The sequence below is a fragment of the Orbicella faveolata genome, unplaced genomic scaffold (assembly GCF_042242905.1).
Source record: "Orbicella faveolata isolate gen_17 unplaced genomic scaffold, um_ofav_v1 contig_47, whole genome shotgun sequence".
Lineage (NCBI taxonomy): Eukaryota > Metazoa > Cnidaria > Anthozoa > Scleractinia > Merulinidae > Orbicella > Orbicella faveolata.
The window spans coordinates 1,312,573-1,333,378 of NW_028301577.1; the positions used below are offsets into that span (position 1 = coordinate 1,312,573).

The following is a 20,806-nucleotide window of genomic DNA, read 5'->3' on the forward strand; positions in this document are numbered from 1 at the left end:
GGGGGGCAAAGCCCTCAGCCACGCCTCGTTGGGATCGCAATCGGTTTCGCGCCAAATAAATTCAAAGCGTCAGCAGATGGCGCGTTTCGTAATACCCACGTGACTTCTATCTTGCGCGGCATCACGGCCAGTTCACGGCGGCCATGAGAGTTGATATATCCACGTACTTTGACAGCGTTTTGCGTTCCATATAACGGAACTAATTTTATGTCAGACGTAGAAACCTAAACCAGACTTTTCTTTAGTAAAACCTTGTTTCCGTTGACGGAAAAAAATCGGCAAATTTCTCACTGATTGCGAGTTCATCAATCGTGTCGCCGGCACTTCAGGAATCACAGCTAATTTTAATTTACAAGTGAAGTCAATTGCAAGATAGTTCTTGTGTAAAACTTGGTAAACCAAAGCGTAGTGAATAAAGACGTAGTCACCATAGTGAATCGATCATATATACAGTAGCAAGGGAAAGATGGCAGATTGCAGTGATCTGGACAGGTAAACTTTCATTTGTTGACGACATTTTGTTTACACCATAGTAGATAACCTTCAATTTCCTTGTGGCGCTACGGAATTACTGCTTGATAATTCACTAAACATACTTGAGATTTTAAAGTTACCTTGAAACCTGTTTAATTATATTGTGGAGGAAATGCTTTTCTTCAGACAAATTGACAAGCTGAGACGATGCGAACTTATAACAGAAAAAGAAGTTAAGCAGTTGTGTGCTAAAGCAAGGTACGTTTGTAATCTTATAAGCTTATTTCATTTTCTCTCTTATTTAACGATTGTCATTGATTAAAACGCAAAGTAGGGTAAAATATGATTGCTATTTTAATTATGGAATGAAATTATAATCATTTTATTGTCTATACAACCTTTCCTTCACATTTTCACTCTTGTAAATAGCAATGTTGAGGTGCATTCTTATTGCACATGTGGGTTGTTGTTGCAGTACGGTGCTGCTCTCATGCTGGAGGGGTGAGAGTGGGGTGTAACAACTACCATTTTTGTTCAGAATTATGTGCCTGAGAATGCAATGAGCCCATGGAATTTGACAGGATAATGATTCAATTTTGTGCCTTTTCTCCAATAAGAAACCCCTATCTAATGTTTTTATCAATTGTCATCCCTATTCACAGAAATGCACTTATGCTGGTTAGCCCCCCTATTCTATTATCTGTAATACAGTGCCATCAGTCAGAGCACATTGAAATCCTGCACATCTATACACTTATTTTGGCTGATTTTTATATATTTGGGGGAAAATAACGCTTGGATGTTTGACATATTTGGGTCAAATTTACATAACTCCTACTTTGACAAGGGTCTCTGGGGTTGAGAAAAGGTAAAATCAGTGATCTTACAGATTTTGATTTGTTTAGGTTGATATCTTCACATCCAGGTTTATCTTTTTAAACTGGTCACATTCCTACACTTGAAAAGAATTGATAAACAAGTCAGAAAATGATACTTTACTTGTTTACCTTTATTGTCATCTTGAGTGCTATTAATGCCAGTATTACGGATCATTATCACTCCAAAATTGGTTCAATGTATTAACTCAAAATTGGGGGTTACTGGGTCAGTAGGTTTGGGGGTGGGGAGGAGGCAGGAATGACAGACCATTGACCTGTAACCATGATCTTAACACTTGCAAAGTGGTTCAAATTTGGTATTGATCTGCAATACCTTTGTAAGATTCATGCATAAAATTGGGCAATTGTAACACTGAGGAAATATCTCACTGTTCTCAAGTCCATTCAGTTTGTGTATTGGACAGGTATCAGTTCTACAGGAAGTCTTATTTGAGGTACTTGAGTGATTGGATGACTGACAGGTACTTGTTACTTCTCTTTTCTAACCACAGGGAGATCTTGGTAGAAGAATCCAATGTTCAACGAGTAGACTCACCAGTAACTGTAAGTGTTAGCTTGTTTAATTTCTGGACATGTCTTATGTCTGACTTAAATAGTGTTCTCACATGGTGTACATTATTTAGCCCATGTCTTAAGTGTACCAGTAACCTAGTTTTTCATTGGCTTTTTTCTGATCTGTCAATATTTACCCAGCTTTACAATCCTGACACAGTTTCTGTATAGAGCAGTGGACATTAACCTACTAGTCACATCATGACTTAGTAAATATCCTTTATGAAAGTTTTTTTGGTGTATTGCTATGGAGCTAACATGTATGCATGCACACTTTGGACAGGTTTGCGGTGATATACACGGACAATTTTATGACTTAAAAGAACTTTTTAAGGTAGGACAAAATTTTTATAACAAAGTAGAAAAACATTTAAACCCCCATCACTGTACAGAGCTGTTACAATTTCCTAGCTTGAGGAATCATTATATGAGTGTTGGTAGAACATTTACTTTAACCACTTGTCTATATGAAAGCTTAGTAACTCAAAATTTGGGTTGTAAATTGGATCTGTAACTTAGCTGAAGCACCATCTATAATTGGTAATTTTAAAGACTAAGTTCATATTTGTAGTATAATTTTCATAAGATGTCAATGAATAATCTTACCTCAAACATATTTCGGTAAAACATGATTTCGTTCCTCATTTCTTTGCAAACATCTATTGCCTCAAAACAGTACATTTCTGTTTTGTGATGAACTTCCAATCTCTATTGATCTGACCCCCTTTTTCTGAGAATTTAAACATCCAAGTTTGGCATTTGGCTTGTTAACTTCTGTTTGTGTGTTCAGCAGTCCTACGAAATGGTTTTTCTTTCGAAATGTAGTTTTACAGGGGAGTAAGGACTACAATAATATTAAACAATGTCTGGTGCTAGGGACGTAATGGTGCTAGTTCTCTTATGTCTCTCTGATCTCAGGTTGGAGGTGATGTGCCAGACACAAATTACCTGTTCATGGGAGACTTTGTTGACAGAGGATTTTACAGTGTAGAAACATTTCTTTTACTTTTAGCCTTAAAGGTTAGTTGATATTATGTTAGTAATTACCATGGTTATAACACTGAAGAAGGGTTATACACCCAAAACCTCTGTTTCTTTAAAGACCTTCATGACACTTTTTGATACTTTGTTATAATATCAAGCTATAGGCTATTGAACTGACTTAAGTGTCATGCATCTTTAACGATATTTCCATTGACCACTTATTTCATTACCATAGTTATTTTTAAGGGAGACTGTACCATCCCTGAATTTCTTCCTGTATCATAGTAAGAATAATAATTATTGTTAAAACAGTCAGGTGAGTAAAACTAAGGAAATCATTAACTTGGGCATAATAAGTGAATGTGAGAATTAACATTCAAAACTGTACAGCAATAATTTATTATAGATACATTAATAAGCTGAGCAGTGAAAGAGTATAACACTTCTTAGTGAGGTGTCAAAACGGTTTCAAAACACTGACTGAAAGTAACAACTTAATGGTTTCCAGGAAAGAAACAGTTTTTGAGAACATGTAATCCAAAAATAGCTCACCATTTAGAGCAAGTTGCAGAAAACCAATGCTTGTGAGTCTTGTGCAAATTAAACTATGTGGAGAACTGACGAGACTTGTCATACATCACAGCCCAAGTGGTTATTGACCATGTTTCTCTAACTTGAAGGTACGATATCCTGACAGAATAACATTAATAAGAGGAAACCATGAGAGTAGACAGATAACACAGGTATGTTATAAATTTATTTTTATCATTGTTGACGACATATGAAAAGAATCTACAATTCCAGGTGGTCATTAAAATTTGTTAAGTCTCTATATGTATGTGACTAAAGAATGAGATAGATTTGTTTTTGTAATAATATTGCTTTTCCTCCATTGTAATCATTTATTGTTATACAAAGAAATGTGTTTTTGTATTGTGTTAAAAATAATGATTGAGAGAATTTATTCTTAAACTCTGTACATTTCTAGGATTAAAAGAGTTCTCTTTTCTTCAGGTTTATGGGTTCTATGATGAATGTTTAAAGAAATATGGTTCTATAACAGTGTGGAGATACTGTACAGAAATATTTGACTATCTTAGTTTGTCAGCTATTATCGATAATAGGGTAAGTTGACTGCTAATTTATATGATGAGTTATGTTGTAATTTGGCTCCTTTACCCATCTAGTGCCATTCTAAAGCCCTAGTCTTTTATGCATTCCATTCAGGAAAAGAAGCAGCGTTCTTTGTTGTTTCACATTACTGAAACTGAGTTCAGCTCTGGCAGTTGTGTGCCACTAGGCTTGCAAAGACTTGATGATGGCATCACTCAAAAGTTAAATGTTGAAAAAAGGAAACAGCTCAGCGGTGATTGGTCATTATCTTACTACAGCAAAACTCTCAAAAAATCTGAACACAATTTGCAGGTGGAAAAAGGATAACATTACCCTTGATAAGTTGTTAGATTAGTAAAATGCAATGAGGTTGTTCATAGAAAGTTTGCTTTTATTTGTTAGATTTTTTGTGTGCATGGTGGTCTTTCTCCATCAATAAGTACATTAGATCAGGTAAGGGTTTAAATTGTTTTATTTTGTGTTTTTTTTTTTTTTTTTTGCTGTATAGACTATGGAATTTTTTCCTCTTTTTCCTCAAACTTTTTCGATGTGTTGTTGGGTAATTAGAGCGGTTTTCAATCAGGTGTCAGAAGCCCTGGCAATGTTTGGTTTTGGTTTTACTTTGGTTTTAAGTTAGCTGAGCAGTCTAATTGGCGAGTGCTGTAAATACCAGTGGATTAGCCACACTCGTAGATAAGCTGCACCCTGTAAAAGCAATGACCAATGTGTACTCTGATATTGTTTTATGAAGTTCTTATTATTTTGCCATACAAACTTATAAATTTGTGATGAAAATTGTTTATTTATATGCAAATTTAACTCACAATGACCAGATGTTCTTGCAGGACAGTCAAGCTTCAGTCATGTTCCAAAAACCCTGTGTTTTGCCTAAATTACTCTTTACAACTTACACATGTATGACTTCAGGAAAAGTAGGTGGCTCAGAAATCAAAGTAGCCGTTTTTTTAGCCGGCAGCCGACACTTAATGAGAATATTGTTGGAGGAAGAAAAAAATCATTAACTGAAAATCACAGGCAGTAAAAAGTGAACTCAGGGATGAAATCACAAATGGGTGGACTAATAAAGAAGGACTGTAAATGACTTATGAACCAATGCTAAACTTGATAAGACCAAGAAGAAACTCAATGGAAGTGTGAAAGAGGAGAGCCATGCAACTTGGGTGTGCATTATATTTTGTTTAAGCCACCAAACTTAACATCAAGGAACAGAGGTTCGTTCGTTGTACATTATTGATTGTAATAAAACTGGTTTTTCAGATTCGAGCAATTGATAGAAAACAAGAAGTTCCTCATGATGGGCCTATGTGTGACTTACTGTGGTCAGATCCCGAAGGTATTCCTTTACTTCAGATAATAAATCAAGTCATGAATCCAACTTTATCTAGTTAAGATGATAATCAAGGAAATGTCTTGCCAGACCACTGATGAAGTACAACAGTCTGCATATACTAATCACTTTGTTTAATTTTAAAGTTATCGATTGATTGACTGACTGATTGATTGACTGTACATAGTTTTGTGACCAACTTTTACCCCAAGTGTGAAGATTAGACTAGACAGGGCAATAAATGTTTGTAGGAAACTCCAACTTACATTTATCAGACTTACATTGCGGAAGGCAAACAGGACCTATCATTCAAAAAATGTCAAATGACGTATTGCAGAAATACTTATGTGCACATAAGCAAGCAAGATACACTGCTAGGTTAATGAAAATGTATCACGAATGTATTAATTTTAATACAGTGCTTCCTTTTTTCTGTAGACACACAGGGTTGGGGAGTGAGTCCTAGAGGTGCAGGATATCTTTTTGGTAGTGATGTCGTCACTCAGGTATACTGCAAACAGAGAACTACCTTCTGTATCATTGTGCTACTTAGTTGTTACTGACAGTAATCATTCAGTATTGCAGATTTGGGCTCAATCTGTGCCACAGAGCCATCAGGACAAAATGTCTTTACCTGCCTGAGAGCCATTTACTTGTGACAGACTTTGTGTAAATGATGTCATTGCTTGTGGCTTACTAAAAGTTGGTGAATGAAATAGTTTGTTATGAAGTAAGCTATGAATGCTTTGTATGGCAAATTGCTGCTCCCAAAGCATATGTTAGTTGCATTGGAAATGTCAAGAATAAATTGCACATTAACTCCTAATTGACTGTCATTTGTCTAGTTCAATGCAGCAAATGACATTGACCTGATCTGCCGAGCTCATCAACTAGTCATGGAAGGATATAAATGGCATTTTAATGAGACAGTTCTTACGGTGTGGTCAGCACCAAACTACTGTTACAGGTACCAGACATTAGCCATTAGACTGTTAGCAATATTATTTTATGAAATAACTGAGATACTATGCATGCTCTCATTGGTCAATAGTTGTGTTTATATGAGATTATTTAAATATGGTGGTGATGTTTTAGATTTGCATGGTTTTTTTGAGAAATATTTTATAAAACCAATAGAGTACTGTTTCTGTGGTTACATAGCCTTATCTAAACACTTGGGGGGAGTTATGCAAAAGCCTTGACTGCATTTCGGGTTTGCATTACTGTCATAAATTCTCCCAACATCACTTGTGTTCAGATGAGGGTACATAAATACGGAAAAAGTACTCTGTTGCTCATTATAAAATTACTGAACTACTACGTGCACTCTCATTGGTCGAAAGGTATGTTTAGATGAGAGAATGTAAACACGATTGTGACCTTTTAGATTTACATGTATTTTTGAAAATTATTTTATAAAAGCAATAGAACACTTTTTCCATGGTTTCATAGCCTCATCTAAATACTTGGGAGGTTGGGATAATTCTTGAAAGTTATGCAAACCCTCGACTACATCTCTGGTTTGCTTAACTGTCTCGAATTCTTCCAACTCTCCTTGTGTTTAGATGTGGCTATGTAAACATGGGAAAAGTGCCCTATATCTAAAAGATGTGACTGAGAAAATTACTTCATTGTGATTATGATAACAGGCTAACTTATTGCATTAATGTAGTGTAACGCAATGCTAAGTCAGACTGTATAAAAAAATTTTGGGACGGATTTGTTCGCTGATTTGGCGTAAATTAGTGTGGGGATGTTTGTTATTTTCTCAGTCACATATTAGTAATCATATTTAAGCTTGAGCAATTATTGCAATGATGTACATGAGGAGTGATACTTTCATGCAATTTTGGTAGAATTTTCAAATATCACTGATAGTATACATGTAAATGCTTAATTTTATTTGCATTGCATACAATTTCTAATATAACTGCCGAGTAAAGTTACAATATGATCTCTTGAGCTAACTGTTTTTGGTGTAATTTCCTTGAAGATGTGGAAATGTGGCAGCCATATTAGAGTTGGATGAACATTTAAAAAGAGAATTTACAATATTTGAAGCAGCCCCTCAGGTTAGTTTGAAAGGGTAACTATTCACACAACATTATAAATTTACTGGGAATATCAAAATATTTACTGTGCCAAAATGCCTTTTTCTGAAATATATGTTATGAAACAGTCAATTTAAATGTATCACAAAGTCTAAAATTTAGAAACTAACCCAGGTATACAGTGTTGACAGGAATGCAATCATGATGAATGTCAAACTGTTTTGAAATCAATAGTTATTACTTACTTTCAAATAAAAAAAAATTGTGTAGTTTGGGAATGTGTTCTCTTATTGGTTTCTTCCTTTAGATGCCTACCAGCTATTTAAATGCTTCTTAGTTCCCATCATTCTAATAGGATTGTATTGTTATTCTGTTTTGTTTTCGCTCACAGGAGGTGAGAGGAATGCCAACTATCGCCAAAAAGCCTCAACCAGACTATTTCCTCTAAGCCATCTGCTCTGATCTCAAGCTATTCTTCCTTGACAAACAGTGTACATAATTATAGGAAGATTTCTTGTTAAGTTAGAGCCTTAATTTATTGGAAATATTACTCAATTTACATTTTCTTGTACTTTAAAAGTCCCCACAGCATTGTTTGAAGTAATTTATCAAATAAAAGTCCCTGAATTCTCTCTGAGCTTAAACAACTCAAGACCTTCAGGAGCAGTTGAACTGATAAGAAGGGAATCAAAGCATTGCTTTCAAAATATTAGACGTGGAAAGAGTGCTTTAGACATGTAGTTTCACACATTCAACCAGATAGTTAATGTAAAAAAGTTGTTCCACATGATTTCAGTTACGTAGCTGGTAGACTTGTGCCAAATACTAGAAACTCTCATTGGCTCTCAGAACAATTTGAGCAGGTTCAAATTCACTGAGAGCACATGAGAGTTCCTGGCAAGATCAGAGCAGGAGTTTGAACTCTTGTTAACCTGCAACCAGCCACTCTTTCTCAACTCTTGTTTTCCTCTGGTGTGCGAGATTTGATTTGTGAATGAATTTTGCATTTTGTTGTCAAATGCCAGATTTAAGGCTACATAATTTTAGGCTGTGTGGCAAAGGGAAGATATTTAATGTTGCTGTGCAGCTCGAAAAATTCTTAAAATTAGGTTTAGAAAAACTCATTCCTTGCTCTCCTTACAAAGTAAGCATTTTGTAACTAATTCAAGTTCATTAGGGTCATTTAAATGCTGATCCTCTTGTGGAATAAAAGAGATCTAGATATTTACACTGTAATCATCCTCCTCTCACTTTTTGGTAACCAGGACTACAACTCCTACAGATGGAATTGTACAGTTTTATGTATTTTGGGAGTTCCTCAAAAACTACAGTACTGATTTGGTAACTAACTGGCAAAATTTCAGACAATTCAAACATCTTATTCTAAATACATGTAGGTTTCTACCTTTACTATTTAATCATAACACAAGTGTACATGTGGATGTTGTCACACACTATCTGTGGTACCTTGTCTGGTTGGTTTTTTCACCTGGCCAGAAGCAACTTTTAGAAATGTAAACTATCACTTCTCAAATCTTTTATTAAAACAAATTTCTGTAGCTGTTTGTGTGGTTTCTTGACAGTTATACCCTTCTCAGTTTCAGTGTTTTTCCCAACACCAACATCTGCACTTGTTAAAGCAAGAGAACAGTGTTTTATTTTTTAAAAAAATGGTATCTCCACAAAGAGTTGAGCATGAAGGTTTTATCAGGGATGTCACTAAGCAACTTGACATGATGCTGACGTGACAATCTATTTAGTAAGTCATCAGAATTGGCAGTGATAAAACCTCTGAAGATTTTGGACTTCTTAGATTTAGAGACAAAACTATGGCAGAATTGCAATGTTTCAGCATAGTTCATTCCATGACATTTTTGCATTAGTTCCTCAAATTTACAAAGGTGATTTTTCGTGGCACCCAAGTTTTCCAATTTCCGTATCTTTGAACAAGAATTTTCATTTAGTTTGCGAATAATTAAATCTATTTTCAGATATAGAATAAATGGGCCACCCGGTTTCCTCTCCAACAGCACTTATTGGTCAAACACTCTCTACTATGGCTAGACTGTATATATAAGCAGTTACTGAGTGATACAAGTGCGAAAGTTAAGAACACGTACAGTAATGAGGGCTTTCACCTTGACTAAACTGAGACACACCACACCTTTTGCGGTGAAGTGCGTTCTTTAATCTTGTGATTTTGGGGGATTAAAAGTCCTTATTCTCTAATGGCTTCAAGCTCAGTTTTTACTTGACAAGAGGCGAAAGTTTGGTAAAACAGATGAAGAGTTGTAGTCAATTAAATGCGGTTAGTCTTATTTATTCAAAGATCGCGCTATTCATCGATCACTCACATCTTCATTCATTAATTCGCAGCTCAAATCTACGAATTTCATATGTTCATTGTCATTTATTCATTCTTCACGGGTTTATTACGAACTAACAAATTGACCAGCTCCCAGTTGGCTTGTTAGCTCAGTTTGTAGAACACTACAACGGTATCGCAGAATAATAATAATGATAATAATAATGATAATGATAATAATAATACCGTTAATAATAATAACAATAATAATAATAATAATAATAATAATAATAATAATAATAATAATAATAGGGCAGTGGGGTAGGACAGGCTGATGCCTCAGCCTACTTCGGGAAGATGGACGTTCCCGCCCACCATAGTCTGGGGTGGTGTCTTTGGTAAGCATCAGTAACCCCAAAGCCACCCCTGTAAGCCATCAAGTAATCCAGCAGACTTATGACTGCCCTAGGCTCACCGATTGAACTCGGCACCATAAGTTAAAAGCGGCAAGACTTTAAGGACTTATTATAAAAATAATACTAATACTAATACTAATACTAATACTAATACTAATACTAATACTAATACTAATACTAATACTAATACTAATACTAATACTAATACTAATACTAATACTAATACTAATACTAATACTAATACTAATACTAATACTAATGCTAATGCTAATGCTAATACTAATGCTAATGCTAATGCTAATACTAATGCTAATGCTAATACTAATACTAATGCTAATAATAATGCTAATACTAATACTAATACTAATACTAATACTAATGCTAATGCTAATACTAATACTAATGCTAATGCTAATGCTAATGCTAATACTAATGCTAATGCTAATGCTAATGCTAATGCTAATACTAATACTAATACTAATGCTAATGCTAATGCTAATACTAATAATAATAATAGTAATAAATCTTATTTTTAACAACAAGAATTTATTAACATCTATTTACGGAAAATGGGTTTACAAATCTTCACACATTCCACTATCGTAGACTTAACAAATTGACGTCAGTTTTTTATGCGTCTGTCCTCTTATTGATGATAAATTGCGGCATAACATTGTCAAAGTGGCTGTGGAACCACGAGCCGCATATTGTCAATAGCTTTTCTCGCTTTTTGATTGGCTACTTAAAAAAGTCCATAAAAACTCATTGGTTAAAACGTTGACAGTTTGACAGCTTAAATTTGAACTTGAAAGCAAATTTTGATGAAAATAAAAATATCATGAGATCCTAAACTGCTCGAATTACTAGAAGAAGAAGAAGAAGAAGAAGAAGAAGAAGAAGAATGATGATGATGATGATGATGATTATGATGATGATAATTAAAACTTATATAGCGCAATTTTCCATGACGTACGTGATTAAATACGCTTTGCAATTGGATGAAATGATTAAAAGATCATGGGTTCAACTCCCATACAAACCTGAATTTTTTTCAGGTTTTAATTTCACAACTCCTTAAGCAGTGTTCATAACTGCGACGATCACTTACATGTTCATTCAATCATTAATCCGCACTACAAATATATGTATTCCAGATATTCATTGTCATAATAATTTGCTGGGTATTCTTATTCTTTCTGTATTCATTTTCAGACAACCGAGACGAGAGTATGAACAATGTTCTCAGACTTAGACTTGTAAGATACAGGTGCTATGAACTTTGGCTGGTTCTTTATCGCGGAAGCAGCAGGTCCAATCGAGCGGGATTCCGCAATTAATCGGGTCGCATTCGTGAAAGCCCAGTGGACAGCCCGGTGGACACCAGGAGTCCGACGAGCTCATCCGTTTCATTGATATCCCCTTCTTATCTGCAAGAAGATCAGAAAGATTGTTAATTCAGCTGCCTTTTAAAACGTCAGCACCTTATTATATTCTCCGGCACACGATATAAAGTAAACGACTGGTCTAAAAACAGAACTTCGTTCCCAACTAAATATCATAACGAATCTTAAGAAAAACGTTCAAAGTCACCTTGAGACACTTTCGTTTTATAGGAAAACAAGCAGGACTTTTCTGCGTCCTTTGAGCGACACAGCCGTGCATATTACACACGTCAAGTCAAGTCAGTGCTAGAATGACAAGCAACAAACACAATAATAGAACACTACCGGACATTCAGGACCTACTAGAGCCACTGGAGAATGCAATATCTCAAGCGCTTATTCCAGTGATAACGGAACGTAACTGTGAACAGTTAGATAGAGACATCTTAGCGCTTCATATACGCTTGGGAGGCTCGTGCCTTCCAAATCCAAGCCGGGAAGCAAGTCGGGAGTACGCTTCATCAGTCAAAGTGACAACGCCCCTCGTTGAGCATATTATGTCTCAAACACACCAGCTGCCAAACGAGTCTCTTAGCTTGTTAAGTCGGCACAGCAGACAGTCAAGAGCGAAAGAGCAGAAGAACGTAAGGACACGGTAGAGAAGATTAGGGAGAGTGCACCGCCAAAGACCAAGCGAGCACTAGACCTGGCAGCAGAAAAATAATCATCGGTGTGGCTGACAGTGCTTCTCCTCCGAGTAATGGGCTTCAACCTGAATAAACGGGAGTTCCGTGATGTTATCAAACTACACTATGACTAGCCGCAGTTGATGCTATTCCCTCTACCTGTGTTTGTGCAGAAATCTTTACGGTAGACCACGCCATGATTTGTAAAAGAGGCGGATTTGTCATTCAACGACATAATGAGCTGAGAGACCTGGAAGCTGAACCCCTGAATACGGTATGTAGTGATTTTAAAGTCTAACCCGTCCTCCAAGACATCAGTGGAGAACAGCTCAGCAGAGGAACTAACTTAGCACAAGACGCAAGGTCGGATAATCACGCACATGGTTTCTGGGAACACCAACGATCGGCTTTCTTTGATGTCAGGGTTTGCCACCCAAATGCCGAATCGTACAGGGATGTAGAGCCACAACAGATTTACGGAATGCATGAAAATGAGAAGAAACGTCAGTACTAGAGCAGAGTTCTCGACGTTGAACACGGAAGTTCACCCCCGTAATATTCACTACAACCGGCGGAATGGGCCAGGAATGCTTGAGGTACCACAGTCGCCTGGCGGAGCTGATAGCGCTAAAGAAGGGGAACAGTACGCTAAGACGACTGACACCGTCCAGGAGCGGAATTTGGACACTTCACGTTACTGCGATTCCGCGAAAACCATGCGATTGTGAGAAAACCAAACATAACTTTTGGAATGTTCATTGACACATGACTTGAGTCATACCGATGATATCAGTTAAAAACCACAAGAAAAACTCGTGCACCACAAAGTTGATTACTTTAATCTGTAATTCTTAATCATTATTTATATACGGTAAAACAATTCATTAGGTACAATAAATTCCAATAAAATGTCTAAGATCCTAAACGTAAAATTCTAACCCTAATATTATATTAACTTTCAACAATATTCTACTTGAAAACCTGATTTCCATGAATACCGTGAATTTAAAAATTATGATAGAGAAAGCGTTTAAATTGATTTAATGAACCAAACTCTCTAATGTTACAGGGTAAGCTGTTCCAAAGGGTTGCGCCGCTGGAACTAAGGTTGAACTAGTGAGTTGTGTATGCAGAATAGGGTAGATTGAGGCACAAATGGCTTAACTCGCTTTATGGCTAAGCGATCTTTTTACACAGTCCATTAATGTGGGAATGCCACGTTAGAGTTTCATTGATATATACTCCAAGTGATTTAACAGAGGAAAATTACCTTTTCGGCTTGCAGTTTATTCAACTGGTATCGAAGTGGTTTCTTAACTGCCTACACCCTAACTGTCGTGTTGACGATTTTCGCAGTTTCACTGTAAAACAATCAGACCCCGAGAAAATTCAGAGGCCAAATATAATCCGGAATAATTTCAAAAGAACCCATCCTAAGACTCATTGAGAAGTCGTTGCCTATTACTTATTCATACATTTTATTTTGATAATGGGTTGACTAGCATGTATGGTTCGTCGGTTCCCTTCTAGTCTTCCTCACTGCCTTGTTATGTACTAAGATTTCTTTTATTAATGTGGTTATCACAATTATTATTACTATTATTATTATTTTGTAATATCGTTTATGATTTTTTTTTCTTTGTTATATAATCGCAGTGAAATTGAATAAAATTAAAGATCCTCAAAGATAACTTCCTAACGTACTTCCAAAAGGTCTTTCCTTGAGAAATATTATCTTCCCGTCTTCCATTCCAGTTTTCACGCGACGAATCCAGTCTGCACAGTACGCAGGTGAAAACACCAGAACGATCAACATAAAGCACATAAAAAACTTGGCACCCATAGCTTGTTGTTCAGGAAAACGGCCCAAAATGACATAGAGAAAAATGGTATTCTGGCACTAGTTAGCAAAAAGATCTTACAAGGTTTTTGAGATTTCAGTTGTACCAGTGCTTCTTGTACTCGCCTAGACCTGAAATGAAGATCTCCCAGACACACACGTCATTTATGTAGTTGGTTGATGATGACGTGTTGGTGTTACCTTACTATGCTCTGTGATTGGATGGAAAAACTCGTGCCAGTCGGTTTTCAACCCATGAGAAACAAAACCATTTGAACTAATAGTGACTCTCACGTCCATCTCCCCATGCTTGGCACCTCTTGTTTATAGTTCCTTTAAAGTTTGATTATATACGTATTATAATACGTATAGCTTGTTAGTTCTTGTCGTGTCAAAGGAAGATCACGATATGACGAGTAGAAGCGGAAGCTGCTGTTGTACGGGGGAGTAGGACTAATGTCGTTGTGGTGCCGCGTCGCGCCGTTCAGGGCACCGTGCCGGCTCAGCTGGCGTGACCGTATCTCCCTCTGCAGTACGCTATCAATGAACTACATGAACGTATTCCTACGCCGCCCGAAATACGGCGAGAAATCGCTATGGAGTGCGTGAAAGAACTGTCGCCGATGCGCAAGCCTGGACTGAAAGCGCGCTCGATTTCGCTGCGACAGATGATTGGGCCTGCTTTATCACTAGACAATGGTGTTAGCAGAGACACCGACTCCCCTACGGTGGAGAAAATGGAAAGCGATGATGTAGTAGAAGAGAATCCGAAAGTTAGGTGGGATACTGTTCACTCGATGCCAAAGCAACCAATTGTCGTCCCTGCGTACCACCAAATGCGACTCGCGTGGGAAGGGTCAGAGGAGGTTCTTGAAAATTCAAATGTTCCCTCATTTTAGATGAGGCCGGCAATTGTAGTATTTCATTGTGGGCCAAGTAATGGATTATTCACATCTACGCCACCGATATCTCAGAGAGGCTCAGGGCAACATGTTCATGATCCATCTAGGACAAATTTTCACGTGCCACTCGGGCGACGAACTTCCAACGCCGTCACGCTTGCGTTTACGAGTGTCAACCGCGTACAACAGAATTAAGCAGCTACAGCAGGAGCACCAAAAATTGCAAGAACAGTATCAAAAATCTTGATGGCCGTCTGAGCTTTCTGACCAGCAAGCAGTTCACTCCGAATATAACTATACTCAAATACGAGCAACAAGTGCGAGATGAATTAGCGAAACAGTACGAAAGGCTTATGGCAGTCGACGAGCAAGAACGAACTGGCGGGAAAGTTGGACTCATGGAGCCGGGTGTGGAACAACAAACTGCATATCAACCAGACCAAGAGGCTCCTTATTGTCTTCCGTTATATCATCAGCTACAACAACTTCACATTGACGCTCGTCACAACCCTCTTCGTAGGACACCATCGTACAAACAAAATCCACATAAATAAGTGTGTAGAACATCTTCTTACAAGCGCGCTCAGATTTGCGGCATGCTGGCTCCATTAGAAAGCGAATCGCCTACAGACGTTCTTGAAAACAAGGAGCCACTTGTTCAGGAGGATAGTGCGAACTTTGGAGAACTTCCTTTAGAGTATAGAGTACAACGCTAAGTCTTCAGTAATTATGAGCCTCGTTGTTCAAAGCAGGTTTATAAAATTCAGTTTTACCGATTAACTAGTACGTTTTGAATGCTGTATTGCTTTTACCTTGTCATCTAACTGCATCTAAGTAAGAGAGATACAAGCGAAGACTTCTATAGGTCGTCCTAGATTCGGTGCTGAGGATTGCTCAACTTCGAAAAACCGTCCAAAACATGGATGTTTCGCATCGAATTATGAGCACAAATTTAGCCTTTGGAAACAATCGCGCTTGTTTTAAATCTTAAATTTAGAGCAGAAACGAAGTGAAAATATGACATCTACTGCATGCCCTACTTAATCCTGCTTTGAACGACTGGGTGCTGGTAAATTTATACAGTATACGGCGCTTAAGTATATTTCTAAAGATGGAGGGAAAGTACGTTTTTATGGCCCTTTCGGGAGAGAAAGTAGATTTATAATAACACAACAGATCCCTGTGAATAACTATAAAGTGAAAGAATACATACAAATAATTTGTTTTCCGAGCCTTACGGCTTTGCGCTCGTTTGACGGCCAAGAACAAACTGTATAAATACAGTGTATTTGTATGGAACCATGAGCAAACTCCTTGTACGTGTTGTTTTTTCCTCTAAAGGACACAACGGTTAGAGCCTTTTCACAGCCGGATACTGTAAACTGAACTTTAAACACCCTCCCCCGATCTCAAATAATCAGACACTCTAATAAGCTCCCCTTTTTAGGCGGAGAAATTCATCAAGTCCCTCTCTTTTAACCTTAACCCTTCCACCTATTCCTGCACAACTAGATACCAATAAGCGATAATTTTCCCTTCTCTTTTACAGGGTTCGCACAGTCTTGAAAAGTCCTTGAATTTCAGGGAGTCCTTGAAAAGTCCTTGAACTCCATTTAGACTTGAAACGTCCTTGAATTTCTCTGTAATTCCATGAAAAGCCCTTGAATTTTTTCAGCTTTCGAACGACTGGTGAAGTTAAAAGCAAAGTTGTTCTGCATAGACTTTGGTATTATTCTTTTTCTGATGTTGAGGAATTTGCGAACACTGTGATATAACCTAAGATAATAGCAATCCAAATGTGAGTTCAAATGCGAGCCAAAACCAAATTGACCGGTGGTTGTGTATAAAACTTTTCACGCTCGTGCACATGCCCACATGTAGCTTTTGTTCCAGTGTTATCGTTTGTGCTCTTGTGGGCTCTGAACCGTAGCAAATAATGCTTGGAAAATGTTGTTTTAACAGTCGTTGGTTATCAAAAACAGAATATAAATGGGTTAGCAGGCAAGTGAAAGGCAATTTAGATACAACCTTTTTCCGTTCTGTACAGTAAAACTATCAACTTAGGATTAGTGAAAGTGCATTCCGATCACACGTGGTGGGAAGTAAACACCAGGCGAACATTAAGTTGGATGGAAGCACTACTGGGCAAAGAACTATGAAGCTATTTGTACAAGGAAAAGGATCTGAAGACCTGATTACGCTCCCTTGGCATTCAAAGTAGCGCCGAAAATGACGATAGTGGAAGCGCTGATGAAGATACCCTAAGATTACATTTCCGTTATTGGTCCTTGAAAATCAAATTTGGTCCTTTAAACGTCCTTGAAAAATTGTTTCAATTTTTTGTATGAACCCTGTTTTAAGCTCCCCTCGCCAATCCACCTATTCCTGTACAACCAAATTTCGATAAGCTATAATTCTCCCCTCTCTAACAAGCCCCTCTTTTAAGAGGGACAAAATCGTTACCCCCCACCCCACTCTTTTCTAAGCTCCCCTTCCCAATCCACCTATACCTATACAACCAAATTCCAACAGAATCACCTTGCACCTTGCACATTAATCCCTAAATCATTGTCCGCTTCCGAACAGCTAGCTAACCTGGATAATTTCTGGTGGCCGTCCTTGCTTTCTAATTTTCTCAGCTTGATTCATCATCAAAGCGGTCAATGGCGACAAAATTGCAATCAAGCAATAATTCCACCATGAAACAACAAGTTATGTTATTTTGGGACACTTACAGGTAACAGCTAACTTACAGAATAGATCGCTAGCGCATATCCTGCTATTTTATTCATCGTTTCTTTACGGCTGTATACTATACTCCCATTATTGCATTCATTTCGATGAGTAGTTTGTAAGTAAGTTCTCGGCTGTGGGGTTTGGGGAGGGTAGGCATAAGGCTTGCTTACAGCCTGCATATGGAGAATATTGCACCAGTATTACAGTAGAACCTGGACCCAAGAGACGGAGGGGAGGGAAGGAAAGGGGCAGTGTGCACTGACAGAAGAGGGGGGTAGAGGTTGGGATGGGGATACTCTATAGTACGGTGTCCAATTCAGGAATTCTTCGCCTTTTATTCGCCCCTTTTTCTTCCCCGAGCGTCCAGAGCGCGATTTGTAGACAAACATATAGGTAGGTAGGTAGGTAGGGTAAGAGAGGACGAATGACGAGAGCGGCAAGAAAAGGAACGATCTTTCAAGTATCAGGTAATGCGCATTGTGGCTTATTTTGCCACGGCCAAAAGCATTAAGAGTCGGCAGCTGCCGAAAACTGCAAATAGTACTGAAAGAGAGGTCGGACAGAAACGTAGCTACCGAGAGGTTAACCTGGTCAGAATTCACCGGCACCGTGGTTTTAGCCACAGGATACCCAGGCGCTAGCCATTTATACGCTTGATAGGTTATTCGCTATATTTTTATGTGTCTTTCTTTGGCCGTTTTGGAAGGGATCTGTTAACCAGGGAAAGACACAGACAGATACATAAATCTTTTCCTTTTTTCTTTTTAAAAAGAAATCTTTTAAATCTTTTTTTTTTTTTATGTACAATTGGAATGTAATTGGATGCAATGTGCAAGTATCTAAACAGTTATTGCTGCATTCTACTATGTTGCAATACTCTTGCAACATAGTAGAAATACTTGCCGCACTGGTCACTTGCAATTGTGTTGAAATTGTTTTTTCATGCAATCAGGCCCTCTTTTCCCAAATTGAAGAGAGGGAAAACAAGAGGGAAAGAATGGGTTCCCAGGAAACAAGAGCTTGATGAGAGAACTTGTTCTGAGATGATTACAACACTCAAAGCAACAAAGGATGCATCTAGTTTGAACAAAGTCTACTTGATATCATGGATAATCATCTGATAAGTGAGAATACCTGGAACTGCTTCAAAACAAATGAGTTTATTTACAACAAAAAGAAAATTAATTATACCAGTACAAAACCATCCTTAAAAATTAACTGTTTTAGTCATCACTATTAACTTGAAAATGCACTCTCAGATGGACTATTAACTTTTTGCTAGACTAGACTTGAATGCAAACATTACTACATAAGGATCTTTATCAGTCTTCAAAAGATGAAGCACTGTGTCACTATAAACTCTAACAAAAAAAGACTAAAATAACCACAGCCAAAATAACTTTAATTTAGCAGTCAACACAAATCAACCCTCAAAAACTACTACTGGTCCAAATTTATGAAAAGTGTAAACTGCGATTTAATAACAGAGAAGATCTTTATTGTTGGCTCAATAGTTTATTGTTAGTATAATAGTAGGCTGGATCAGTAATGAAGTCAATACTGCTTTGAAGTTGGTTCTCTTGTAAGTTATCATTGTCAAAAGTTGATAATTTACTACTATAAACTGAAGTAGACTTAAACCAACTGAATAGAATTTGGATTTTTAGTGTTTATTAATTTTTCATGTAAAAATTGAGATTTGATTTTTGTTGTTCCCTGGCACAGCCATTTCTGAGGCAAGCTAAGTTTTGACCTTGAAAGCTCGTAAACACTTTTTTTTTACCACTCACTTAATCACATTACCATAAATCTATGAATATGCAGTTATAAACTAGAAAGTTAAATATATGAATAGTACTGATCCTTGCTTCACACAAGGCTTTGGCCATCTTGTTGCTACATCATCTCAAACTATGTGGTGAGATATCTGTTTCTCTACAAAAAAACAGAAGACAATCACTTGTTCACTGGAAATCTATGAGCCGTCACTATTGGAAACACTCTCCTGTGGTTTCATGACATCAGGTAGTTCTGGAGGAGTGGACAAGGGAGCAATAACCACTGGTTCAAACTCTCCATCTACAATAAAGAATAAAAAAAGTGTTAGCATTCTACAGCCCTGGAGGATACCAATGTATGACCACTAACCACAGTAGGCTATGTTAGGATTGATCTAGAGTGTGCGAATGTGTATCTGGACGTAAAAAACACACAATCAAGCAAACAAAACAAGCAGAACAAGAAAAGAATCAAAGATGTTAGCGAGGAACAGTTTTTTTACAATTTTTTCCTTTTTGCTAGCACATGGTCACCTACTTTTCCCTTTTCTGCAAAATTACCTATCTTAATTAAGAAAACAAGCTGAAATACTTTACTGGAGTAACGATCACAGGCATAATGTAACTGTACACACAGGCATAATGCAATAATAACTCATAGTTATAAGTTTATCAGTTTATTACTCAACAGCTAATCATTTTAGCAAACATGGACAAGGATAGTGTTTGTACAACCACCAACTTCTGGATCCATGGATAAGCCCGAAGAACAGTCACGAAATAAAACGACAACACATACTAAATACTTATAAATCATTCACATCTTACATGAGAATCGAGGTTAATAATTTTGTACGTGCATTATAACGCACCTTCTCCTCTGAACGACAAGCTAATCAATGCCGGAGATTGGGCCTTAGCAGTCTGAGTAGTAAAACCGCAATCTTCTAACGTTTTGGAATCATCAAGGACCTGATCATCTTTGTACAACCTCTGATCTTCAGGAGCCTTCTTTGTGATTCCTTCGACCATTTTCTTTAGTTCGTAGACGGTCGTGGCTTCTTTACAATCGAGGAAGATGGTAGTTTTTTCACGACGCACCATCACAAAAATCTCCTAGAAATCCAAGAGATTACAATTAAGATTAACGATATGAATTATCAACAATATAATTTGCGTCCGAAATGATCCCAACACGACGGATTATCACTCCAGAAACGAACATATTGAGCGAAAATCCATTCCCTTTTACTCACCATGATGGCGGTCGACTGAAAGTCTAGCCCAGTTCTTTGCGTTCGCTGTCAAAAACTGACGCGCTAGTCCCAGTTTCCGATGAC

At 37.4% G+C, this 20,806-nt stretch overlaps 2 protein-coding genes and 1 pseudogene across 2 annotated transcripts; 2 read left to right on the top strand and 1 right to left on the bottom strand.

Moving 5' to 3' along the window:
- The first annotated feature begins 109 nt into the window (after positions 1 to 109).
- LOC110046435 (serine/threonine-protein phosphatase 4 catalytic subunit B) lies at positions 110 to 8,980 on the top strand. Its single transcript, XM_020752130.2, has 13 exons — positions 110 to 492; positions 661 to 732; positions 1,865 to 1,916; positions 2,209 to 2,259; positions 2,844 to 2,945; positions 3,590 to 3,652; positions 3,924 to 4,034; positions 4,425 to 4,475; positions 5,301 to 5,376; positions 5,809 to 5,876; positions 6,216 to 6,337; positions 7,364 to 7,442; positions 7,813 to 8,980. Exons 1-13 carry the CDS (start codon positions 467 to 469, stop codon positions 7,867 to 7,869), a joined length of 930 nt encoding a protein of 309 aa, XP_020607789.1. The 5' UTR covers positions 110 to 466; the 3' UTR covers positions 7,870 to 8,980.
- A 2,855-nt stretch (positions 8,981 to 11,835) lies between these two features.
- Positions 11,836 to 15,680, top strand: LOC110046460 (uncharacterized; annotated as a pseudogene).
- Positions 15,681 to 18,829: 3,149 nt separating this feature from the next.
- On the bottom strand, positions 18,830 to 20,787 carry LOC110046425 (elongin-B-like). The gene is made up of 3 exons (XM_020752113.2): positions 20,723 to 20,787; positions 20,339 to 20,582; positions 18,830 to 19,767 (listed from the first exon to the last, which is right to left on the bottom strand). Exons 1-3 carry the CDS (start codon positions 20,723 to 20,725, stop codon positions 19,664 to 19,666), a joined length of 351 nt encoding a protein of 116 aa, XP_020607772.1. The 5' UTR covers positions 20,726 to 20,787; the 3' UTR covers positions 18,830 to 19,663.
- Between the last annotated feature and the right edge of the window lie 19 nt (positions 20,788 to 20,806).